At 40.3% G+C, this 27693-nt stretch overlaps 1 protein-coding gene across 9 annotated transcripts in view; it reads right to left on the reverse strand.

Annotated features, from left to right (window-relative positions):
• Window positions 1-5824: 5824 nt before the first annotated feature.
• Window positions 5825-27693, reverse strand: part of SHLD1 (shieldin complex subunit 1) — a 59942-nt gene continuing 38073 nt past the window's right edge. For 5 of the 9 annotated variants that reach the window (XM_088134854.1, XM_088134834.1, XM_088134842.1 and 2 more), the window contains one exon: window positions 5827-11188. In XM_088134854.1, the coding sequence (XP_087990980.1) occupies window positions 10680-11188 (509 nt within the window). In that variant the 3' untranslated portion in view covers window positions 5827-10679. Of the gene's footprint in view, window positions 11189-14818; window positions 14886-27693 lie in introns of all 9 variants that reach the window. The other 4 variants (XM_025164451.2, XM_088134860.1, XR_015795099.1 and 1 more) reach the window with 3 other exon arrangements.

The raw sequence follows: 27693 nt of genomic DNA on the forward strand, positions 1-27693 counted from the left end.
AAAGGTTGGACAGAGAGGTAATGACTATTTTAAAACCTCTCAGTGAGCTTCCTGGTTGAGTGGGGACCTCAGTCTAAGTCTGCCCAGCCCTAGCGAAACACTTTAACCAATAGACTTTAGAGCAGTGTTTCTCAACCTTAGCAATTTTAAGATGAGTGGACTTCAACTCCCAGAATTCCCCAGCCAGCATGGCTGGCTGGGGAATTCTGGGAGTTGAAGTCCACTCATCTTGTCAAGTATGAGAAAGACTGCCTTAGTGGCCCTCAGAACCATGTTTTTTTCCTGGTGGAAGCTGCCTCTTATCTTCAGCAAAGCCCATGATTTCTTGATGAACTGGAACTATTTATTTTTTGGAGGGGTGTGTGTGTGTGATTTCATCAGTAAACATCTTTGGATACAGCTTATCATAACCATACCAAACATTTTACATATGTAGTACAAGCATACAGAGTATGCCAAGCTCATCATACAAACTGAGATAGGATGGTATCACTATCTGGAGCTCCATTTTGCAAAAGGGCAAGATGCAAATTAAATAAATGGGTAAATTTGCTTTAATGCACAGAGCACACAGCTTAATTTAGCTTTTTAAGTTTGTATCTTATCTTATCGTTGCATACACTTAAGTAGAAAGGAAACTTGTTAGAACATTAAGTTGAGAGATATTTTATCATTTATCCATAGCAACTATCTCTTGTGCAACATGATATTGGACTAAGAATAATATTTTTGTATTCCATTCTCAACGTATCTCTCTGAGAAAAACTGCTATTTTTCATGTATTTTCAATATAGTCCTCAGTTGAGTTTGTTTTGCTTCAGGCAATGACTGTAACATCTCTCTTGTAATTAAGCTTGTGTGTGATTCCAAAAAAACAACAACAAACTCCATCAAAAGCAAAAACCTCACACATAGAAATGTGAGATAATTCACTGTTCCTATGAAATATAGCATAATGAGTTCTAAAAGTGGCTGTTCTTGCCATGTTTTTAAAAAACTAATTTAGTTTTATTATAGTTTGTTGACAGCTTGATCTGATCCAAAGTGTCTGCCTCACATCTGGAGCTGTCACTTCTGGAATCAATCAATTCAAATTCTCCTCATTTGCAATTCACCAAGTGACAGATCAGCTTATCTGTTTTCAAAAGCAGATAAAATTGATCATAATTTGCCATGGAAAGTGAACAGACGAGTGAGTTTAAACAGGACAATAAATAACTGTTTGAGCTTAATACGGGCTCAGAGATCATTTAAAGCAAAGCACATTTCGCCAATTGGGATGGGATTGCTGAAGAACAAATGAGGCTCCGTAAAGGGCTAAAAGGGTTACCGTGACAGGTAATGCTTGAACTGAAAGGATGGCCACACCCTCTAGTGAGATACCGAGATTGTCTCTCTTGGACCATTGGAGAGCCATACTTTGCAGTTGCCAAACTATGTTTGCATTGTTATGGTTCCTGTATCTTTTAATGAAGGGGCTTTATTGTTTGTAACTTATCTGGGATGTTTTCATTCTATTGTTAATTGCCAGGAGTCCTTCAGGATATGGCAGTCCAGAAAATGAATGTACCAACAAACGGATACCATCCTACTTACCTGCTGGACCATACGCTGGAGGGAAGCACCTTAACACAGCCATCTGGCTATGCCCAAGGTCTGGCTTCTGGTAAGATTAGCAAGGCCCCTTCATTATAAACCAGCCAGCTGAGATACTATTGGCATGGGTCTCATCCCTGGGAAGCTCTGAATAAAATTCCAGTCTTAACTACCATATAAGAGTTGCGCAGTAGCAGATGCCAGTTTGACTAGTGGTGGGGAGTAAGGTAAGCCTTTCTTCTCACCTTTAAGAGAAGTATTCAGAACATTCCACACTTTTTTCCAGCAACCAAGTGGCTGATTTATTATACCAGTGACTCAGATTCCCAGAGATTAATTTCAGAACCATAAATCTACCTTTATGTTTAAAAGCAACAACAGTGATTCCAGTGGAACTGTTTGAAGCTGAGTAAATAAACATTAAAAATGATTAACCCAATATTTCTTTTCATACCAAGCAGAATCTTTTACAAGCATTTCTCTCCAAGAGCTTTTGTGTCTAGCAGAAGGCTATTCACCATATTGATTTTTCCGGGTAACACAGATGAACAGTGGAAGGCTTTCTATGAAAGAACTGCCTTTGAAAAAGGAACACAGAGCAGCTCTCCTTAATCCCCTTGGTATTATATAGCCATCGCTTCTGTGAAAAGAGCGAGGAGGAGGCAGACACAGGATGGCCAGCGATATAGCAAGCAAGCACGGTGGGTCACAGTGGAGAGGAACATTTAAAAGCAGAGCGTGTCTGCTGAGGATATCAATAGTCATTCCAGGCACAGTGAAGTCTACACAACCCTTTTCAGATGGAGGGCCATACTTCATCTTTGTCTGGCATATTGGGGGCTGTGCTCTCCCAAAGTGGAGGGCTGAGCAAAGATAGGGCAGGACCAGGATAAAAACGGTGATTGATTTCATATAGCTGAATATAAATTCAATTAATAACATCATGTGATTATTCCCCAAATAATTAATGATTCTTTTTTCATATTAAAAATCACAACTTGGTAGCAACTTTTAGAACAACTCTGGGAGCCTCACTCCATTGCGGGGGGGGGGGGAGAAGTGAGGGTGAGTGCAGGATGTGCATCCCAGAATTAAGGGAAGGACTGGATGCATATTCAAACCTCAAGGTATTGTACCGTGTCTACCACCCCGCTTTGAAAACGATGGTGCCATAAAATTGTTTCAGCACAGGAAATGTAAAGCTACCTCTACCTGACCAATTAGAAATGGGAGTTGTGAGAAGTGGCCCTTTGGAGGAATAGTTATAAAGGAAACATCTCACTGAATATGAGTTGCAAATTGGGTGATCAGAGCTTTTCATACATCAGTGATGACAAGCATTCATTAATCTCTGACAAGCATGTTCTCTCTATAGGGCAGTGTTTCTCAACCTTGGCAACTTGAAAACGTATGGACTTCAACTCCCAGAATTCTCCAGCCAGCATGCTGACTGGGGAATTCTGGGAGTTGAAGTTCACACATCTTCAAGCTGCCAAGGTTGAGAAACACTGCTATAGGGAATATAGAAGCAAAAGAAAGGATAGTCTGCTGAATGTTAAGACAAACATTTAGAAATCTGCAGTAACCGACTCTGTTACAGTTTGCAGATCAGCTAAACTAAACTATTCTGCCTTGTCTATAAAATTCTACTTTAATAAGCTGTCACTGTTGTGGCAAAACCCATTAAGGTTTGTCATTGATCCTTGGCTGCAAAAAGACATTAGAAAGCCCTGAGCAGACGATCATAAACCCTCCCTGTCTTGGGAAGCTGAGAATAGCTGCCTGTGCCCTCAACAACCTAAGCCAGTGATGAATAAACTTTAGGCTTCTTGGATCTACTTCATTTACTTGAACCTCAAGAAAACGGGGTGTCTCCAAGAATGCTCTGAGTCTAGGAATGTAGGGCTGAACTGAACCAGTTGATCTTTTACACACAAGCCACTCCTGTACCCGTTTTTTAAATTTCAACAGCTTATAATGGGGGAAAAATGCTATTGGGAGTTCAAATCCAGCCCTGTTGATCTACTGCAAATTACTAATCTACTCATCTACTTTCTACTCAACTCTTAAGACTCTTTAGTTGTGTTTGTGTGATACACTGACTATAAATCAGCCAAGAACGTTGTAACTGAGGGTGCTGCGTGAATCCAGCCCAGGTTGTTAAGTTTATGGTTGACTGTGTCATGAGATCTCAGAAATGTGGACTGATGAATAAACTAGGTTTAAGTAAACTTTGGCTAAGCATTCCATGCAAGAGCAGCTAATGTGTCCTGCGAATTGTCTAGAGGCTTCAGAGAAGGTGGATTAAATGCTTATAATGCAAATGGAACTAAGGGCAGATCTGTACTTCCTGCTTAGAAATACCTCCATTCCAGTGGACTGATGTGTACCTGCCCCCCCCCCCCGGCCAGTCCCTGCTGTTTGCTTTCAATGGCTATTTTGTCATGGGCTGCTCTTCTGCCTAGCATGAAAAGCTGGACCTTTGGTGCAACTCAGTGGCACATTTAAGGTCAGGCTAGGTGGGTGGAAGATCAGGATTAATGCAGGGTTGCAAAGTCCAGGAAAGCTCCTAAATTATTCCCAGAGACTGATGATGGTGGTGTTATTCCTTACGGGGCAAAACATTAAGACAGCAGTGTTAGTCCCTGGTGTTGGACAAAGGAAAAATCCTGCAGCTATACAGTGCATTCGGAAAGTATTCAGACCTTCACTTTTTTTCAATTTTGTTATTTTGCAGCCTGATACTACAATCGTTCAAATTTGTTTTTTTTTCTCATTAATCTACACTCACTACCCCATAATGACAAAGTGAAAACAGAATTTTAGAAATGTCTGTAAATTTATTAAAAAGGAAAAACTGAAATATCACATTGGCATAAATATTCAGACCCTTTACTCAGTACTTTGTTGAAGCACCTTTGGCAGCAATTACAGCCTCGAGTCTTTTTCGGTATGGCGCGACAAGCTTGGCACACCTGGATTGGGGGGTTTTCTGCCATTCTTCTTTGCAAATCCTCTCAAGCTCAATCAGGTTGGACGGGGACTGTTATTGGACAGCTATTTTCAGGTCTCTCCAGAGATGTTCAATAGGGTTCAAGTCAGGGCTCTGGCTGGGCCACTCTAGGACATTCACAGAGTTGTCCCTAAGCCATTCCTGTGTTGTCTTGGCTGTGTGCTTAGGATCGTCATGTTGGAAGGTGAACCTTCGGCCCAGTCTGAGCGCTGTGGAACAGGTTTTCATTGAGGAGATCTCTGTCCTTTGCTCCATTCAGCTTTCCCTCAACCCTGACCAGTCTCCCAGTCTCTGCTGCTGAAAAACACCCCCACAGCATGATGCTGCCACCATCATGCTTCACTGTTGGGATGGTATTGGGCAGGTGATGAGTGGTACCTGGTTTCCTCCAGACATAACATTTAGAATTGAGACCAAACAGTTCCATCTTGGTTTCATCAGACCAGAGAATCTTGTTCCTCACAGTCTGAGAGTCCTTCAGGTACTTTTTTGCAAACTCCAAGTGGGCTTTCATGTATTTTGCACTGAGGCCTCCATCTACCCACTCTGGCAGAAAGCCCAGATCGGTGGAGGGCTGCAGTGATGGTTGTCCTTCTGGAACTTTGTCCCATCTTGACACAGGATCTCTGGAGCTCAGTCAGAGTGACCATCGGGTTCTTGGTCACCTCTCTTACTGAGGCTCTTCTCCCCCAGTTGCTCAGTTTGGCTGGGCAACCAGGTCTTGGAAGAGTCCTGGTTGTGCCAAACTTCTTCTATCTGAGCATTATGGAGGCCACTGTGCTCTTGGGAACCTTCAGTGCAGCAGAAATGTTTTTGTAGTCTTCCCCAGATCTGTGCCTTGCAATAATGCTGTCTCTGAGCTCTGCAGGCAGTTCCTTTGACCTCATGGCTTTTGCTCTGATACAGCATGCGTTGTCAGCTGTGAGGCCTTCTCGAGAGGTGTGCACCTTTCCAAATCATGTCCAATCAATTTAATTTACCACAGGTGGACTCCAGTCAAAGTGTAGAAACAGCTCAGCAACAATCAAGAGGCACCTGAGCTCAATTTCAAGTGTTGTTGCAAAGGGTCTGAATACTTATGCCAATGTGATATTTCAGTTTTTCCTTTTTAATAAATTTACAGACATTTCTAAAATTCTGTTTTCACTTTGTCATTATGGGGTACTGAGTGTACATTAATGAGAAAAAAAGATGAATTTGAACGATTGTAGTATCAGGCTGCAACATAACAAAATTGAAAAAAGTGAAGGGAGTCTGAATACTTTTTGAATGCACTGTAAGTGGTAGTCAGTGCAGCCAATCAAATGCTGCCTTTTTGTGCATGCCCAGTGACTGCACCAGATAGCGATAGCCTTGTCCCCTTGCCACTCCTGTATCTCCACTGGCTGCCTGCACTCAAATGGAGCATCTGATTTGTTCAGCGGCTTTTCACTTGTATTTCCAAGGATTATTTCATTACCATAGGGCATGGCATGCTCACAATGTCAGAAGCTGCCTTTGGCAAATAAAAGTGGATTTATTTGTTTATTTTGTTGGTTAGATATATGTTCTGCCTTTTCCTTCAGAAGCTCAATATAACATACATAGAACTCATTCCTATTTTATTAGATTTACATAGTGCCTGACTCCCAACAACTCTGGGTGAGGAAGGTTGATCTGAGAACCAGAGAGATTGGTCCAAAGTCACCCAGGCAACTTCTGGGGCTGAGGGTGCACTTGAAATTGGGACTCCCCAGTGCCAGTCCAACATTGTAACCATCACACCATACTGAGTTGGTGATTCAAGGTAAATGGCAGGCAAGGAATAGGATAACAGGCCAGCAGGCCAGCAAAATGGGATAATGCAGGAGAATGAAGTAAATGAGTCCCTGGGAGAACATGGAAAGAAATCTGCTAATAGTTTCAGCTTCCTGCTAATCTACCCAAGAATGATGTTTTCCTTGACTTCCTGAACATAGAGTTCAAACCTCTAGTGAAATTAGAGATGTGTTGCATTGATACTGCAATCCATATTTCTGAGAATACCTAAAAAAAACACTGAACTGTCACCAAGGACCAGTGTTAAACACCACCAGCACACTGGGAAAAGGCTATAATGATAGTAGTCTTCATATATCTGAAGAGTTATCAAAAGTGGCCCCAACTTGATCTGCTCTGCAACAAGAGGCAGGATGAGAACTAGTGAGTGGGAAATCATCATTTCACATTATTCTGATGAAGGGTTGGATTAAGTTTCTTCTACAACCTTTTTTAAATTCTACAATGCCAAGGGCTACATCAGAGCTCTGACACAATCAGGAGTCCACATCAACACTACTTCTGAAACACTAGTTCACTACAAAGCATTTAGATTTCTAATTTTAATAAGCTCCATTCTCAGTTTAACATGCACAGCTTCAGAACCAATTATTCTTGCCAAGGTTTGGTATCCACCATCAATGAACACATAAGCCAATCATTAAAATAGCAACTCTATTATGATCTAATGGAAGGTCTATTTTTAACATAACCAGCGATAACTGTCACACTTAACAACAAAAGGGATACATTTACAAAACTTGCAAGGTTCTATGTGCCCTTCAGAAACCATATGCTGCAGCATGTTCATGTATTATAAAATGTTGAAAACTGCGAGGGCAGAAATAGAAAGGGGGATGACTGTCTTTTTCATCAGAACACACACTGGCAGGAAGAATGGCAACAGCAATCCTTTGTTTCCTTGAAGCTCTTTTTCTCTCTCTGTCACCTAGAATCACAGCTTTGAGTTGGGCAGCCATATATATGGTTCAAATAAATGTGAAAATAAGTACTTTCTGCAGTACTGGAAATGATCTACAGACACGGCCAAAAGTTTTGGTACCCCTACACTTTTTCCCCAAAGAATCCCAATTTGCTGTGATATAAGCTGAGATTGACACAAGCAAATGGCATCCACCATTCTTTAGTCCATAGTCCATAAAGCAGACACTTTGCTTCAAGTGCTTTCTGTAGCTCTGAATAAGGCTGAGCAGGGGAGAGAGGCAGGGTGCCTTGAATCTGTTCAGGGCACAATGGAATCAGAAGATTATCAAGGCATTTGGGAGTGAAACAATGCCCAGTGTTAGAAAGCTGTTTCAGTCGCAGGTCATGGATCCTCCAGCAGGATAATAACCCAAAATATATAATTAAGAGAACCCAAAAATGATTGAAGAGCAAACACTGGGCTATTCTGAAGTGGCTTGTGATGAGTCCTGATCTGAATCCAATAGAACATCTATGGAAAGAGCTGAAACTCACCATTGGGAGAAGGCAACGGGATCAGTTTGCTCAAGATGATGGGACAAATTGCCAGTTGAAAAGTACAGAAATCTTATTCAGAGCTACAGAAAGCACTTGACTGCAATTATTGCCTCAAAAGAGTGGTGCTGCGAAATATTAGGTTAGGGGTACCATGTCCAAAAATAATTATGTCCATGCCATTTTCACTTATTATTTACATACACCAAAAGCAAAATATCTGCTCTATGGAATAAAGAATGGTGGATGCCACTTAATTGTGTCAGTTTCAACTTATTTCACGGCAAATTGGGATTCTTTGGGGGAAAAGTGGAGGGGCACCAATACTTTGGCAATGTCTATAGGATATTTAAGAGTTGGTGGGGGAGAGAGGCAGAGAACAGTTTAGAAGCTTTAAAACAGCCTTCCCCAACCATTGGCTGGGAATTTGGGAGCTGGAATCCCACACATTTGGAAGGCCCCCGGTTAGGGAAAGCTAAGTCCCATTTACTTTAGATGGGTATATCTCAGAGTGGACATTGAATATTGTGTTGTAATGGACTACGAGGGTGAGTCTTCCTGGTGAATGAGTTGTGAAAGCTACAATCTATAGCACACTTAAAATACAGTGACACTTACCCCCCAAATAAACATGTATAGGATTGTACTGCCAGAATTTTAATTTAGTTTTCCTGTATTTCTCTAGTTTAAGCCAGTACTTTTTGCTTTGTCACTGATAGGTGACAAATCTTTGCAGGGATGATTCATATATACAAAGTCCAAGAGGTGTGCTTGTTTTCTAAACTTTAAGAGTGACTGCTGGAATATCTTATCAGGGTTGGAACCATGATGGGCAAATATCCTTCCTCAAGCTGCGGTTTAATATGAGTGGAGGAAGGGAGCCCTGCCATTAGATCAGGGGTAATTTGACAGTAGAAGAATTTAGGAGCAGAGTATCTTAGACCTTTAGCAGAATCTAAATCAACTCACACATTTTGTAATTAAGCTTTGTCCGTGAAGGAAAAGAGGCCAAGAGCTTCCTAGAAAAAAAAAACCACAACCACAGATTTTACCTTCATAAACCATATGTGAAGTCCCTATTATTATATTTTATCAAATCTCTAGAAAGGTATTTGAGTAACTAATGGAAATGTATCATGTATTGCTTTGTTAGCTAATTTTAAAAAAGGGAATTATGTTTTTTCAAAACAATCCCAGTTAATAGACTTTTCTTTTGCCTTGTGTTACTGCATATACTACTTTGTCAGGATACTATCCAATATATTTGAGTACCAACTATGGAGAGAAAAGTCTCATGATTTCTAATGATTAGTAATGATTAGCCCATCAGTTATTTATTTATTTATTTATTTATCAAATCTGTATGCCGCCCATCTCCCCCAGAGGGTTATTCTTAATAATATAATACTAATAATATTAATTAATTAATTATTAGTATTATTAATACTAAGTCTTTATTCAATACATTCCTGAGTGGAAAATATAGTTTTCTCTTTAGGTACAAACCCTACACTGGTCCTCAACTTTTTCAAATTTCACAAAATACTTGAGACCAAAAGGGCATAACCATCATATATGATAATGTGCATCATCTCCAGCATAATATAATGTGCTCTTAATACAAGCAAATGTCAGGATTATAGATCAGAACATTTTGGGTTACCATATCTGGGCTGCAAGAACCAGGACATCACTAGACCCCAGTAAAGAGATACCTCCCTCCAAAAATCTGCCATCTAGCAGTTGTCTGTATTCTTGAAGCTGAGGTATGGTAGCCCTAGGAAAAATGAGCTACAGTTGTAAAAAACAAATATGCTCTTTGAATCAGCCAATGAACTGAACACCGCTGTCTCTTTAAAATAAACCTCCCACAACAAACAGAACAACGCTGAAGCAGAACAGCCAAAACAGTTAGCCTTCAAAAGTATTTTAAGTTGACGCAAATCTATTGGCTCTTGTTAAAATTGTTCAGACAGATAGCCCCAAGATACTTACCTAAAAAAAGATACTCCTATTATGAAGACAAAAAGGAAAGGTTTTTAAAAGGCACTTGTTTTTGCAGTCAGCTGTCACAGGTTCTAATTTAGAGCTAACTGTATTAATAAAGTTGAAGGAGGAGGGGCCCAAAGCCTGGGGTAGGCCATTCTGTGGAACTGCCCAGTGACAAAGGTGGTAGTCCAAGCTTTCTGTTCCCTCTTAATGAGATACTCTTGAATGCATCAGATTCAACAAGATCTTATACATAAAAACACATACAAACACATTTCTCTAGGTCTTACATTTTGTCGTTTGTCAGTGTATTTACACTGTCTGCAAAACACGGAAAGGAAGAGGGTGCATACTACCCCAATTTATATCATGCTAACTGATGCAAGCAGTTCTATTCTTGGAAGGAAAAGAAGAGTTGCAGTCAGGATACACTGAAGCACTGCACAGCCCTCTTATATGGCATGCACATACTAGTATAAAAAGTAAAAGATCTCCGCTGGCGAAGCTAGGTAGAATTGGGCTTGAACCTTGGAGAGTTACTGCCAGTTGAAATAGATAATTCTGGACGGGGTGGACCACGGGTCTGATTCACAAGCCTTTTTTTGCACAGACAAAACCTACTCTTCAATCACTGACATGACATGAAGGATACTTATAAGTAAAAGCAATTGTTTTATGGCATTTTACAGTTTAATCATGCCTTCTTTATACTCTTGGTTTTATCAAGCTGCTGTTAACAATTCATTCCCTAGCTAAAAAAAATCTTCTCAGTTCTTAGATTTTAGAAATACTTTCAGTCCCAGAGTCATTTAGTTACATTCTGTTTTAAGATAAATTGAAGGATATCATCTGAGAGTCCAGGGATTGCCTTTCCTTTCTCTGAACCAGCACCAGCATTGACAGGAGTCAAAAAGGAGATGTGGTTGCTGGGAGGCTGAGGAAAGATTTTATTCTCCTCTCGGTTCAAAACCATTTGAGCAATTTGGAGACTCTTCACTGTAAATTTCATTCCCTCTTTGCCTGCAAGATCTGCAGTCTTACGAGACAGACACTGTGAAGTTGATTCATATATTGGACTCCCTCCAAATGGCTTCTTCTGGCACCAAGTACTGTAGAACATGTCCAGAGATTTTCTAAGTGTGGATTCTCCTTCTTCCCTTTGCTCATGAACGCCAATTGCACTAGGTTGAAGGTGCTCTGTATTCTTGCAGCTGGTAGGCTCTGCCCTCTCACGGAGACAAGGCCACAGAGTGATATTGGCTTTGGCAGCCAGCCCTGGGAAAAGCTGACTACTGGACTCGGTCAGGAAATAACCTGGAAATAAGAAAAATCAAATAGAAAAAGCTGATCAGTGAATCCACTCCAATGACCAGCATGTTATGCTTGTGTATGGCCCAAATTCTAATCCATGACCAACCTAGCAATGACAAATTTTGAAGCAAAACTCCAGTTTAAAATTCCCTTGGGACGAAGCAGGAAGGAGCCATCCACTCAGCAGGCAAGAGAGCATTCATACGCTTCATCTGTAAAGTGTAGGCACCTCTGAGCTTACCAGTGCCAGGAAGATGAATGGGAAGAATTTCTTAAATTGGCCAATTCAAAGGCCTGGATCAACAGGAAACTATACATCCCATGTATACCGGTAGAAAAAGGGCTGCTTCACAGACCCAGGAAAGAGTCCACATGAAGGCACCCAACCAAGTTTGCTTGGAAGGGAGGAGCACCACAGAGATGACAACAGGTCTCACATAATTCTTGAGGTTCATTGTGTTGCCTTAGGAATTCCCTTATCTCCAGCCTCACCCTCCACTAAAGGTGTTTATGGGATGACATAAGACAAATGTAGAACACTCTGTACTGAAAAGTAAAATAGCACTTTTTAGTACAGAGTGATTTATATTTGTCTTATAGGCAACAAGAGACATCAGATGCCCCAGTCACTCCGTAACAACTTCATATGTGATCCCAATCTATGACCAATGTTTATGATGCCACCGGGGATGAATATTCATTCCAGGATCTCATCAATATTTAGAGCAGTGTTTCTCAACTTAGCAACTTTAAGATGTGTGGACTTCAACTCCCAGAATTCCCCAGCCAGCCATGATTTAGAGTGACTCCTTCCCTGTCAGGCTCTTGCACAGCTGGCTTAAACTCTTCTCTTGTTACCAAACAAAACATCCATTGCAAAATGAAATTTTACTCTGGATTTGCTAGGAGTCCTTTTATTACTTGAAGGCTATAGCTGAAAATACATGAGCTTCCCTGGGGAAATAAAAGGCTTAGAAATAGTCTCAATTTTTCTTTGAAAATGCAGATGATTCACTTAATAAAACTCAATAACAATGTAGTGTAGGAGTGTTGCCAGTAGTTAAAACGTTTTGTTTTTTATAAAAGTATACACTCTGTAAAGAAAAGAACCATTGGTGAACTATTTGATTGCAGACATAATGACCACGTTCAGGTTGACTGCATTGTTAGTAAAACAGCACATCCATTAAACCAGTTATGCATCATACCAGATTGTATGCAACAATGAAACTCAAAGTATATCTTACATTGAGCTATGTCTAATTTTCTCCACTTTTTTAAAATACATGAAGTGACTATAGATAACTGAAATGTTAAGTTACGCACAAAAGAGGGAAATCTGTTATTTAACAATTTCCCTATGACTTTTTAATGTTTTTCAAAATTGCACATACCTCTCCATTGCTATTTTTCTTATAGAAAGGGAATATGGATGTCAGTATAGAGAACAGCCATCCGAGCACCAATCCAATAAGTGGCTCACTGCCAATACACTCTCTGCTGCTTTCTCTGCCAATTACTTTCCTGCTGCTTAATTATCCCAAGTTTTAAAGTGATTTACATGTCTAGAGCCTCCTCCTCCCTCCATCTAAGAAAAGAACCTGGTATAGATGTGAATCAAATTAGCCACATTTTTCTTCTTCTTCCCCTTCTGGCTTTTAATCATCTTGCCTGATGAAGATGCTTCTTTGTTTTGTTTTGTTACATCTTCAGTTCAGCTAATAAATAGCCTATTGCTCCCCCCTCCCCCTTACAGGTGTTTGCTAGGGAGCAGCAAGACAGACAGCTAAGTTTCCACTGTATGAAATATTAGCCCATCTCCTCTTCCCCATCTTTCTACTGTAGATAATACAACATAGGCCAAGGTAATCCAAACAGCAAGGGGAGTTGGGAGGGGGGAGGCACCGAATGCTCTAAAGATCTATTAACTAAAGATTTTTAAAAGTAGGAAAACTGTGCACAATGAGTGTATTAACATCAGCCAAATAAATCCTATACCAAAATATCGGCCTACAGTATATCATTGTTTCTCAAACTTGGCAACTTTAAGATGTGTGGACTTCAAGTTCCCAGAATTCTGGGAGTTGAAGTCCACACATCTTTGAGTTGCCAAGTTTGAGAAACACTAGTCTCTATGGATATGTATGAAAAGTGTACCAGAGCAGATAGACTGGATTCCTTAAAAGTTTAGAACAGCCTGTTAGGCTGGTCAGAGGTGAACGAGCAAAGACCATTTGTAAAAGCCATTCTGTTGTGTTTTATGCTGCTTGGTGGTGCAGATTCAAAACTGACAGGTGTAAAACGAAGGGCCAAGGAGCTCAGGTTCACATATATACTGGAAGCTCGAGAAAAGAGTACTCAGTATGCCAGAATCTGTTTTGGAAAACAAGAACTGGCAAGGACGTGGCAAATCCACTCTTCTCATATGTATCTCCTGAAATGCTGGCTGGAGCAAGACTGGAAGGGATGCACAAAATGGAGGTGGAATTTTATGCAAGGTTTTTCAGAATTAGACTTGTCCAGTTCAGGATTTGGAACAAAAGCAGGTCCTTTATGTGATAGCCTGCACTTGGCCATGGCTTGTTGCTTGCTGTTCAGTGTCCACGCAGATGCCCAAACAAATGCTTTGTGCTGGTTTTACTGCTAAGGAGAAACTGGGAATAGTTTCTCATAGGAAGCACTCCCATCGAAGAGAGAGGGAGGGGCTGGAAACACTGGGCTGGCATTTGTGATGGAGACCTACTTTATCAGAGGAACTAAGGGAAGGAGAACTGGGGGAAAGGAAACTGAGGTAATACCTGACAATTAAGATGAACCTAGACAGTTCTGGCTGTTGAAGATTTATGGTTTTAACAAAGAACAATGTGGGGTGGTAAACTTGAATTGGATTCGGCAGTGTTTACGCTGCTAAAGGCATGTTAGTTCCTAGGCAAATCCAGAAAAGATTGCTGAAAAGAACTCTTGGGCATGAACAAAAATAAGGGGTTTGCTTGATTTTATGACTAGTTGTTTGAATAAAGGGACAAAAAAATTCTGAAATGGTGGTTTGTACTAAGTTGTCTATCAAATTCTGAGAATGACAGGAAGTCCTTGTGATACGGTATCTTTCCTCACCTTAGCTTGGGGGAGACTGGTTTTGAAAAAGCACCCCAATCATCTCCTCTTTGACACTTTTTTTTGTGTGTGTAATATTTTAAATGTAGCTAAAGCCTGAATTAGATAGGCTCCTCTTGCCACATCACATTTTCTTTTAACAAAATAAAGAAAAATATATGAATCCCTATTACCATAGAGAAGCGTACACATTTTTATTCCTTATTCAGATTTCTCATACAGCTCTGCACAAATAAAAAAAAAAAGGAGTAGAGAACTGACTTCAGTTTCATCTTAAACATATCAACAAGAGTAATTTAAAGAAGCAATCAGAAGAAAAGCACTATTTATTACTGACACTGACCCTAAGACATGACTGTTAAGTATTTCTTCCAACTGTGAAGATTGCTTTTCAGGTGTTTACAATACATCTCTCAGGTCCAATAAGTAGTTGCAAGTAACAGACACTACTAAATACTTAACTGCTCTTTAACAGCCCTCAAGCCAGCTTTTTAGCTATATTAGAAGAAGATTCCATACCACAAATGACCACCAATCCTTGTTTTTGCAGCCTCCAGAGCCTCTTCCAATTATGGATGCCTGAAAACTGGAAATGGTGTAGGTTTTTTAAATAGGAAACACACTAAAACACCAGTATATGGCCTAAGACCAGCTGCATTTAGCGTTAAAGAACAAGAAAGACTGCCCTCGATCCCAGGAAAACAAAAATGCCAGACCTTCCATTGGCACCTTCATCTTTCCTACCATGGCCCTTTGGTCCTTCCACATTAAGACAGGCCCTCACCCCATCCCACAGCTCCATTAAGAAAAACTGTGCTCCAAATCCTCCAGCCTTTCCATTTCAATTGTATGGAGGAGGGTTATGAGTGACAGTGGAGTACTTTGAATTCAAAAGCAAAATGAAGTAATCACCAAACCATTTGCTCTTTCTATTGGGTTGAGGAATTTTGTAATGACACCATTCATATTTGGGATGAGAAAGCAAATCCCTATCTAGAGTACATAAAGTGGCATTTTCCCTGAAATCCTCATAAAAATTAAATCCTAAAAAAACTAAGATGAGCCCTTCCAGATCGATGCAACGGGAGGCCCATAGTCCATTATCCATTTTTTCCTCTAAGACTAACCAACCAAACTACCTTTCTGCCTCAAGACAGAAGGGTAAATCCCCCCTACATGGCTTACATAAGACTTTTGTTCAGGATCCCCTTTTAAAAAAATAACAACTAGACATGGTTGCTAATTATGAAAGTAGGCTGCTAAAATGAAAACTGGGGAAGCAGGAGGAGCCCAGAAGAGAAATCGGCACTGGAAAAACAATACTTGGCCTGAGCCACACGTTCAGACGTTCCCTGTTTCTTAACCCTTAGGTATTCCACAATCACCCTGAACCACCAATGTCTATTTGACTCTGCATGGGAAACCTTGGGGTTCGGTTCAAAAACAAAGCTGAACCAAAAAACCTGGTGTGTGTCTGCCTGACCCAGTCTTCATCAGAAAGGCCAGCCACAGAATGGCAGGTGATAGGCGCTTTCTTTTGCAGTTGGCTCTGGATACTGAATGCCACCATGTAGCAACCAGGCCTTCACCCAGGTTCAGCAAGATGGAAAAGGACTCTGAAGTTGTCCTTTAGTCTCTTCAAGCCTATTGCAACAGTAAAGAAATGATTTGCCATTGCTGACTTCTGGGGAAATGTTTCAATTTCCCAGTCTTGCATAAAGTCCTGGAATTTCTGGACTCCCATCCACTTATTAACCAGGTCAGACACTGTTTAGCTTATCAAAATCAATCAAAGCTGACTGGGTGTTGACATGTAGCTGGAGAAGAAAGCTTGAGTTTTATGGCTAAATAAAGACTTTTTTTTTTTTAAGTCTCCAGTTATCAATTAGGAACTGGTAACTTTAATATTACTGCGAGACTGAGTAGCAGAGGAAGGACACAAGAAGATAAAAGGGCTCTGCAATGCATAACATTTTTTTAAAAGTTTAAAACAATGCTTTAAGTTTTTAAAGAGCCAGAACAGTATACTGCAGTGGTGGCATGAATATTAGTAATTAGCGGTCTAGATGGGATGCAAGCGTACTCGCCAACTACTGTACAGCAGAAAGAGGGGCAAGACTTCTGAGCAGGACTGTGACACTTCGGGCTATCAGGGTGGGGCAAAGCAGCACCTTGTCATCTGCCCAGACATTAGCACCAAGGATTGGCACTGTCACCTCTTTCATCGCTATGGCTACTAGAGAGGGTGGCTTGCTTCTCAAACAGACAACCCTTTGCTAATCTGTTGATACTGGATGGCACAGTGCCCTGAATCAAGGCTCCAAGCTCTACTTGAGAAGCTCTAAGTTCTCAGCAACAGCTCACACTGGGGCACCAAGTCTGGTCAGTAACATTTTTGTAAACTTAGTAAAAGCAAGTGTTGTGCTTACTGGAAATGATAAATGTAAAAGAACACCTGAAAATATATAAAATGGCCTTTTGGGGAAAACTCTGCCTTCTGTTTCTATTCTGGTGGCAACCAGGCTCTTTGACAGAGGAATCAGTAGTAGTAAGACATGAAAGGTCAAGAAAGTTAGCACTGTGAATAAGGTATTGGACGTGAGCCTGGGAGATTCAGATTTAAATACTAACTCAACCACAGCATTCACTCGGTGGCTTTCGGTTAGTTATTCTCTCAGCCATGGGTTATTGCTCAGATGATAAAATGAGAAGTAACCCCAACAGATGCTGTCTTGAGTACCCAAGGAAAAAAATGGGATATACATGCAGTAATAAGTAAAATAATCAATGACCACAAATGTGATACAGTCTAAGGAGAAACAACCTGATGCTCCAAATACAGTGGGGCAAAAAAGTATTTAGTCAGCCACCAATTGTGCAAGTTCTCCCACTTAAAAAGATAAGAGAGGCCTGTAATTTTCATCATAGGTATACCTCAACTATGAGAGACAAAATGAGAAAAAAAAATCCAGAAAATCACATTGTCTGATTTTTAAAGAATTTATTTGCCAATCATGGTGGAAAATAAGTATTTGGTCACCTACAAACAAGCAAGATGTCTGGCTCTCACAGACTTGTAACTACTTCTTTAAGAAGCTCCTCTGTCCTCCACTTGTTACCTGTAGTAATGGCACCTGTTTGACCTTGTTATCAGTATAAAAGACACCTGTCCACAACCTCAAACAGTCACACTCCAAACTCCACTATGGCCAAGACCAAAGAGGTGATGAAGGACACCAGAAACAAAATTGTAGACCTGCACCAGGCTGGGAAGACTGAATCTGCAATAGGCAAGCAGCTTGGTGTGAAGAAATCAACTGTGGGAGCAATAATTAGAAAATGGAAGACATACAAGACCACTGATAATCTCCCTTGATCTGGGGCTCCATGCAAGATCTCACCCTGTGGGGTCAAAATGATCACAAGAATGGTGAGCAAAAATCCCAGATCCCCCCACACGGGGGGACCTAGTGAATGACCTGCAGAGAGCTGGGACCAAAGTAACAAAGGCTACCATCAGTAACACACTATGCCGCCAGGGACTCAAATCCTGCAGTGCCAGACGTGTCCCCCTGCTTAAGCCAGTACATGTCCGGGCCTGTCTGAAGTTTGCTAGAGAGCATTTGGATGATCCAGAAGAGGATTGGGAGAATGTCATATGGTCAGATGAAACCAAAGTAGAACGTTTTGGTCTAAACTCAACTCGTCGTGTTTGGAGGAGAGAGAATGCTGAGTTGCATCCAAAGAACACCATACCTACTGTGAAGCATGGGGGTGGAAACATCATGCTTTGGGGCTGTTTTTCTGCAAAGGGACCAGGACGACTGATCCGTGTAAAGGAAAGAATGAATGAATGGGGCCATGTATCGTGAGATTTTGAGTGAACACCTCCTTCCATCAGCAAGAGCATTGAAGATGAAACGTGGCTGGGTCTTTCAGCATGACAATGATCCCAAACACACCGCCCGGGCAACGAAGGAGTGGCTTCGTAAGAAGCATTTCAAGGTCCTGGAGTGGCCTAGCCAGTCTCCAGATCTCAACCCCATGGAAAACCTTTGGAGGGAGTTGAAAGTCCGTGTTGCCCAGCGACAGCCCCAAAACATCACTGCTCTAGAGGAGATCTGCATGGAGGAATGGGCCAAAATACCAGCAACAGTGTGTGAAAACCTTGTGAAGACTTACAGAAAACATTTGACCTCTGTCATTGCCAACAAAGGATATATAACAAAGTATTGAGATGAACTTTTGATATGGACCAAATACTTCTTTTCCACCATGATTTGCAAATAAATTCTTTAAAAATCAGACAATGTGATTTTCTGGATTTTTTTCCCCATTTTGTCTCTCATAGTTGAGGTATACCTATGATGAAAATTACAGGCCTCTCTCATCTTTTTAAGTGGGAGAACTTGCACAATTGGTGGCTGACTAAATACTATTTTGCCCCACTGTAAATATGCTTGCAATTCCCATAGCCTCTTGCCACTGGTCATGCTGGCTGGGACTAATCTGGAATGATCCAAAAGATCTGAAGGACCAGAGGTTGCCTACCTCTGCCTGAATGTATACTTATTCTAATATTCTTCTCTTTAAGGTTACTCTACTTTATCACATAGAGCAACTTGAGCAAAACATAAGGACTACAAGGCTAAGGATGGGATTTTGGGGCTGAGGGAATAGGTCTTCATGAAAAGCTCCTCTGAGTCTTTAAAGCTGGAAGGGGGGTTGGGATTCTAACATCTGAAAAGATTATATGGAACAAGAAGGACCTTAAAAAGCAAGAATCTACAAGCTGGTGTTCTTCAGAAGTTTTAGACTAACTTACATCAGCCCCAACCAGGAAAGCAAAAGATATTTATTTATTTATCACATTTATATAGCTGCCCATCTCATAATAAAGTGACTCCACACGGCTTACAAAAAAAAAAAAAAAGATAAAGGAGTCCTAGTGCTCTAATTCCAAATCTGGAGAGAGCCAGTGTGCCTCTATCTGGTTTAGAGGATGAAACTGAATCTGTGTAAGGATACCTTTTAAGCTCCCTCCCTTCACAAGGCCCCTCCTGGATTGAAGGGAAAAAGCAGCTGGTTTCTTTCTTTCTAACCATCTTTATCTCACTTTCAGCGTTCAACATTACTCTTTGCTGCTACAGTCTGGAGGTGACATGAAGGCAATTTGTGTTTTCAAACAGCTCTCTATTCAAATAGCTCTCTGTCTGGAAAGGGCACCGACATTCAGGGAAGAAGTTGGCCTTGATTACCTCCATTTCTTGAAGCAGAGGGATCTTTCTGAAATCTTTTGTACCTGCCTGTGAGAAAGCTGTCAGTAAGGCTCAACTCCTTTTTCTTTCTACCTGCTGTTATGCTAATGGCATCCATGTGCTAATCATCTACTTTACCACTTCATTTGTTCAAGGTAGTCATGTAAGTCTGCTGCAGCAAAAACAGCAGAGCTTTATAACACTTAGGAGTCTTCTCCAACCTGGTTCCCTCCAAATGTGTTAGGACCACAACTCCCATACTTCCCAGTCTACATGCCCTTCATCAAAAGGGCAACAGGCTGGTGAGGGCTGCCTTGAAGACTAACCAATTTGCATAATGGCATACGGCTATGTCATCATAAAAGCTTATGCCTCAATAACGACTGCAAGCATCTTAGAGTGCCACAAGTTTCTTTCGTTTTTCCTAAGGGCAAATGATTCCTGAGGTTTCACAGAGGGGCTGCTGCTGACACCCTCTTGGCTTCTTTGGTTTGCAAAAGCTCGTGAGTTTTGTGGCTGCCTTTTGTAGAGCCATTTTGTAGCTGTTTTTAAAGCCAAGCCTTGTATAATTTATTGGAATTCGACGAGTCGGCAGCATTTCACATAAACTTGAAAGCCTGTTCAAAGGAAGCCCTGTGACTGACCCACGGCTATTATATAGAACAACCTGGGAACTGATTCAACTTACAATGTGGCTATTAAAGGAACATCATAGCATGAACCTCCTCATACTTTGAACTTTCTCCTGTTAATTGCAAGCTTTCATCTTCTCTTGCATGTGCACTCTGCCAGTCTTTAGGAACACTGAACCACAGTAAAATAGAGCCTATACATTTGGAGGTGGAGGCATATGTTTGTGGGCACAACCCTGTAAACTTCAAGATGAAGAAGTACACAATAAGAACATAAGAGTGAGCTTCATCATAGCAGAGACCTTTTTGGTCTAGCACCCTTGCCTCTGGGAAGGCTACAGCACAACACAAATTCAATAACTTCTGCAGTTCATGTTTCCCAGCAACAGACATTATAGCATATATTATATAGCCAAGATGACCAATAGTTATAGATCGGCATATAAAGGCTAAAAGAAAAGACAAAATTGAGTCTTTCTTTCCCATCCCAAACCCCTGTGGCTTATTTTCAGCCACAGTAAGAAAAAGACGTGTCACAAATTTTTTATAGCTTGCTCCATAAACCATTTTTTTAAAAATCAGACAATTTCACATTGGAAAAAAATGTGGAGTGGGGTCATCCAGGGATCAGTACTGTCTTTATAAATTATCTGGAATGAAGAGCGAGCAGTGAGATGGCCAAACTTGTTGATAACACCAAACAGTTCAGGGATTGTAAGGAGTTCCAAAATTATATTTCCAAATTAAATGAATGGGCAACCCCCCTCCCCAACCATCATGCCATGTCAAAACTATGGCAACAGAGAGCTATTTGAAAACAGCTGACAATATGACAATCAAATATCACATAAATATATACTAAAAAATTAAAACGTGTAAACTAGGGCAAAAGGTTGTGTATGGAAAAGCTGAACACTGTTATTCTAAATTAGTTTTCCTCAACCTAGTGTCTTCCAGATAACTTCCATAATTCCCAGTCACTATGGCTCATGCTGCTAAGGTTGGTAGAAACTGTAAACTGCCAATAGAAGAGAATATCTGTAGCTCATGGTTGAACTGTAGAGTCCTTGGTGTTCTCTGAGCTTGGTTGTTTTCTTGCAGATGTTTCATTAGCTAGCAGTGAAGATGTTACCTAGTCGGGTAACGAAACATCTACAAGAAAACAACCAAGGTCAGAGAATACCAGGGACTCCACAAACTATAAATTATACATCTGGAGGGCAGTGGTTAATGGAGAAAAACAGACTAAAGAGTTTATCTAGTTCAGTATTCAATCACACAGTGGCCATCCAGACACATTTGGAAAAGTCAAAAGCGTGAAGGGGAAGGAGGGGCACTATCATTTCCCAGTATCTGATAGTTATAGGTATGCTAGGATTCAGAAGACAGCATCCCAGCTGCCAGGATTTATAGAGACCAAGATTGTCCACCAACCTGTTAATTTCATTCTGTACCCATCTAAACTGGTGGCCATCACCATATCTCATGTCAGTAATTCCCCCAGACCATTTTGTAACAAATGTTTTTTTCTCTCAGTTCTGACTCCACACATTTAATATTGTGGAATGGGGAAATCCATGGCCTAAGTAGCTCATTGAAAAGTTAGGGCTGCAGCAGCAAGCCGGAATATATGACAAGTCAGGGCAATAAAAAGCATGACTGTAGAGCTACACTGAGGCAAAACAAACAAAAAATAAAAGCCAGAATAATTTTGGATCCTGTCTTTAGGACAGATTGTTATTCTTAGACTAAGATGAATCACTAAGGAACTTTTGATTGCAATAGATAAAAACTGAATACATAAATAAATTAACCTATTCTCACCCTGATAACAGCTCTCACTCAAGACACAAATGACCAGGCTCAAATTGTCCTACTTTGGATGCACTATGTGAAGATCTAGCTCTCTGGAGGAGGCTCTAATGCTGAGAAAGGTGGAAGGAAAGAGAAGAGGAGGATGGCCAGAAGCAAGGTGGACAGTTATACTGGCGATGTGTGCACAGTTGGAAGAGCTGAAGGACCAGGTTAGGGACAGATCATCTATGTGGTTGCTAAGAGTTGACAACAATGTGATGGCACATAATCAATCAATCAATCAATCAATCACCCTGACAAAAGCCAATGGAAGCACTGGCAATTATTATGACCTTGGAATACAAATCTATTTCTTATTTAGGAACTTCTACTCTTAATTAATTTTAAATTTTTAATTAATTTAAATTAATTAAAATATTTTTTTAAGTTTAGCGAAGACACATGAAACAATCAACACCTTCTTCAAAGGAATAAAATTCACAAGGGAAGAAGAAAGCAACAACACACTACCCTTCCTGGATATTCACAGCAACAGCAGAAATGACTTGAATTAGAAATACAAGTTTACTGAAAACAACCTTCACTAACCAAGTGCTCCATAACCAAGGTAACAACCCAGTAGTATTCACATGAGCACAAATGCATTGCAGCAACCCAGAACAGTAGAAAAAAGAAAAAAAAAAACACCTATACAACTTTTTCCAACAAAATGGATATCCACGCAACTTTATAAAAAATTGCCTGACCACTCAAACCCACTACAGCACAACCAACACAAGCTATAAAACGGATAACACTGCCATACATCAGAAATGTCTCAGAAACAACCAACAAACTGTTACAACCACATGGCATCACTGTAGCAAACAAACCGACTAAAGCCCTCCAAAACATCTTAAGTAAACCAAAAGACCCAGTAGTCCAAGAAGAAAAAAACAGGAGCCATCTACAACACACAGTGTAAGGACTGTAACAGCCACTATGTAGGACAGACAGGCAGAAGACTAGCAAAGTGCATCCATGAACACCAAGTAGCAGTCAAAAGACATGATGAAAACTCCTTAATCTCACAACACATGGAGAGACGTAACCATAATTTCAACTGGGAAACTGTCAGCATCTTAGACTAAGCTAAATCCAAAACTTTGAGGGAATTCCTGGAAGCTTGGTATTCAGACAAGTCAGCCATCAACAGGCACACAGAGATAAACAACATTTACCCACTATTCAAAAGAGACAATAAGGAAACAAAAAAATCAAAGCACCTCCTCGCCAGCGATCAACACCCAAATCAGCAAGGATTAACACCAAGATTAACACCAGACAAACAATCAAGCAGTAAACAATACCCTAATCAAGGAATTACCAACTCAGAAAAACAATCAAGCAGTAAACCACAGCCTAATCTAGGAACAACCAAGGAAAAAACAACTCCACCACCACCAGTGACAGGGCAAGCTACTGTATATAACCAGAGAGCAAACCCCACTCCCTTCTAGCACTGAAGATGTTATCTAGATGGGTAATGAAACATCTGCAAGAAACCAAGCTCAGAGAACCCCAAGGACTCCACAGAATTTTTAATCTCTCTTCAAAAAGAGCCACTGATGGCAGCTTGTAAAATATAAAACATCATATTAATGAACTAAAAGCAATTAGGGGGAAAAAAACAATAAAATAATACGTTATGGCCCTTACAGAAGCTCATAACCAAGAAAGCAAGATTCTCACAGACACAAAGTAGGTGGGTTTATTGCAAGGGCAAAAAGCTTAGGTTACAGAATCTGGGGAGCTGGGTATGTATACTGTGGTCCTTTTTTATCAGTGAGAATGTTAAGGCAGGGCTTCCTTATTGTCTGATCTTATTTCTAACAGAGTCTTGGTTTAATGGGGAGGGCTCTAATCACTTATTTGATACCAGAAACATATTCATCTGTTCTCGTTCTGCAATATTTTGCAAAAGTCCATTTTCCTTTGCAGGCTCAGAGAATTCCATCACAAAATACAATGCCACCAGGTCAAACCCTTGCTTAGAAAGGTGTCTCAGGCAAATGAGAATTCATAGGAAAACCCAATTCTAAATATCTGAAGGCTTGAATAACTGATTGAAATAATATATCCGGAAACCACTTGGCTCCATACTAAAGTGCCTTGCCCCCGAAGGCTGACTTCAGGAAGGGTTCCTAAAAGACTCTTCTGGGTTGATGAGTCAAGCAATTAGCAGGTTGGATGCTAGTCTGAATTTCTTCCAAGAAAGAAGACATGTGTCTCAGTGAAACAAAAATGGTTTCACCTTAATCTCAAAGGTAATAATGAAGTAAGTTTCATTTACATAACAGCATTTAATACAACATATTACAACCCATCTGTTACAGCTATAAACAATATCGCTGCAAACTGCCAGAAAAACATAGGTTTGAAACAGATGCTTCCATGAATACAGAAAGAATTTTTCCCTAAGGAGAATAAGCCCAGAACCTTGCTTTGCTAATACAGCTGGCAAGCTAATGGACACTATTACTATACATTCAAAAAAAGAAAAAAAAAGTCAAGCCTCAACTTTCATGTAAACTGCAAAGATCCATTGAAAGGTCTACATTTGTTTAACTCTGCTGTTGAAAGCCATCACTAGAACTAAATGTGAGCCTTCAAACAGCCATCGCATATGAATGGGGCCATCTCTCGTTCTGGAGATCAGCTAGAGATAGTGGAGCCCACCTGCTCATCTGAAAGCAGGCTTGTGTTTGAAAACCTGAACCATAGTTGGAAATAAACTTCCAAAATCTGCCCTTTCTTTCTTCAGTGCAGCTACTGCTTCCTGGTCCTGCTCCAAAAAGCAAATCAAGAGAATGCAGTGTGGCTCTCCTCAAAACAAGGAGCAATGAAGGATCATTTCTACCATCCAGCTAATTTTGCTAACACAAGGCCAGCTTTCTACTGAAGCTGTGATGCAGTGGCCTGTGAGACAATAAAGCTTTAGCACCGCTGACTCATGTTTTGCGTAAGCCTTTGCCAAGACCTTGGTTATAATAAGGATAAAGGGAGGAGGGCTCTTACAGATGGCAAAGCCAATATTTGGCACACATAAGAGAAGCCCTGTTGAATAGGGTACCTAGCTCAATTATGAACCAGCCTGATGTCTCCAAGACATCTAAAAGCAAAATATAAAGCAAACAGCCGTCTCACATTGTTTGTCCTCAGTTAAAAAGATTTATTTCATGTGAAACAGGAGCCCCCACTTAGCTACTCTAACACGTGCTTGCAGCTCTATCCTCCTCCATGAATTATCTAATCCCTTTTTAAGGCCAGTGTCTGTCATCAGATCTTGTGGTAGAACATTACAAATATTAATTATACTTTTCTGCATATTAAATTAGCACTTAAAATCTGAAATATTCTAAAAGGCGGTATATTGCACCACCATTGTCTGCAGTCATATTTTTAGGCCAGTAATAATTCATCTTCCTCTGGTACAAGATAGTGTTTTGGGGGTGGCATAGCAAAACTGATCAGGGTATAGTTTCCACAAAAGTCTGAATATATGAAAAATACACTGAAAAAAAAAAATAGAACATCCTGGTTCTTACATTTGGCCGAGAGGCAATACTGAACTAAGTTTTGCTCATGAGACTCTTCCCACCCTATGTGAGAGAGACTTCCATGCAAATGCCTAGATCATCCAGAGGTCCAATTCACCATGTTGCTCATGGAGATCATCTGGAGAGTTTCCCTAAGAGTTGTCACAGCCTTGTCTTGCTGTGACTCAGCTAGAAACTCCCTCTCCACAGCCTCCCCCAGTTTTTTGCAACTCCTGCTGAGTTGAGAGGCCTTCCTTTTTTAAAACAAGGCCTTAAGACACCCTTTTAAAATATGCTTTTAATTATATTCATTATCGACTTTGAGTAGCTTTCGTTTTATTTTTCTGCCAGTTTCTGAGGAGCCTGAGTAGCTGGTAATATATAAAGCCAAACAAACCAATTCACCAATAAATATCAAGAGGCAGAAAAGCTCGCAAAGTCTGTGTCTTGGTTGGAGACCTACGTAGGGATTCCAGCCCAGACTGACATAGAACCAGGGCTGCATTCTGCTACCTCCGCACAAATCCTGGATGAAAACATGAAGCAGGACATGCTTGTTCTTCAAAAAACTATGCAGCCTCTCTCTATCAGGGTGAAAGAACTGCACAAGGAAAAAAAAACAGGCCCCCTCTTTCAATCCACAAAAGAGAACAAAGTACTTATGTTTTCTAGCATAAACAGCCCAGAGCTAGAAAGAGGATAATTGAAAGAAATCACATTACAGAGGTAGGTAAATCTGATTAGTAAGACCAAGAAGCCTAACAAAACATACTTTAGGCTACGATAAACATCAAGGCATATTAAATTATCCTTTAAAAATCAGGTCATTTGTAATTTTTTAAAAAGAAAAACACAAATGTGGGGAGCTATTCACCGTTTTTGCCCCAATGCAAAGCAAGGCTCTGATCAGCTTCTGTTTGAGTGGTAATTAGTTTGCAGCACACGGGCCTGTAGGTGAGCAGCATTGTGACATAGCCTGAAATTTAATCTGTCTGTACTTTAATAAAAACTATCGGCACGATGGCCTAGTTATTAAAAATTCTAGATCCTGAGACAAGCTAGGCTCAGGCAGAATCCTAAATGTAATTAACTATATGTGTGTGCGCGCATGTGTTTTAATTTGTAAAAAGAGAGTGGTGGGTGTTGCACACTATACAGTTGTGCCTCACTAGTTTTTCTTTGTATTTTTTCCTTAATAAAAGCTCTCCATCTGAAACAGTTTCATTTCCGTTTCTTCAACAGTTTGGACTCAAAGCAATAAGTAATACCGATGAGGAGATTATGGTTCCAAAATGAAAGGAATCAAATAAAAGAGGCCTTTATCATGGCAAGAAGCTGCCCAAAGTCTGTATGAACTATTCTGGTCTTTGAGCACAATTACAGGATCCTATTTCTCATATGATGCATCCTTGATTCTTTGAAACCCCTACATCCTGCCAAACACAGCAGGATTAGAATCAGGAACCTGTCTGGGGCAGAGAGGAACAAAAGGGTGAATAAATAGGGCTAGTGCTTGGATATTGTGTGATTAATGTGAGGATCACATGGGGAAACATTAGGTCAGAATCTGGGCTTCATTCATTCATTAATTTAAATGACTTATATGGTCACCTATCTCACCACATTAACACATGGTTACTAACAACGCATAACAACATACCAACAACACAACACAAAATAAAAATAATTTTCATTATTGTATCTATAACCCACAAAACCCATAATAATTAAACACACATAAGCAATACAATGCAACTAAGGCTCCTAATAAAGCATCTGGGGGAAAAAAAGCCCTAATCAACCTTACACATTGGGTTCAACTAACATCCTGGCCAGCTAAACAGGAGAATTATCATTCCAGTTGCCTTCTGCTAAATGGATGCTTAGGTTTTGGCCCCACTCACGAGGATAACCTTTTATGAATGAATTATAAATTGCAGGATTGTTTTAATTTTGAAAAAATGGGATACAAATGTTATTTCAAAGTAAGCTTTTTGGTGAATTATTTTCCCTAATATACATACCTTTGAGCACAGAATTTAATTTCAACAGTCAGAAAAATGAGAAACCAAGAATTGCATTCTAACTCTCACATTAGTTTATAAGATGTT

Source organism: Python bivittatus, unplaced genomic scaffold (assembly GCF_059951505.1).
Source record: "Python bivittatus isolate LINGU-HERP-01145 unplaced genomic scaffold, Pbiv_v1 ctg000020_np1212, whole genome shotgun sequence".
NCBI lineage: Eukaryota > Metazoa > Chordata > Lepidosauria > Squamata > Pythonidae > Python > Python bivittatus.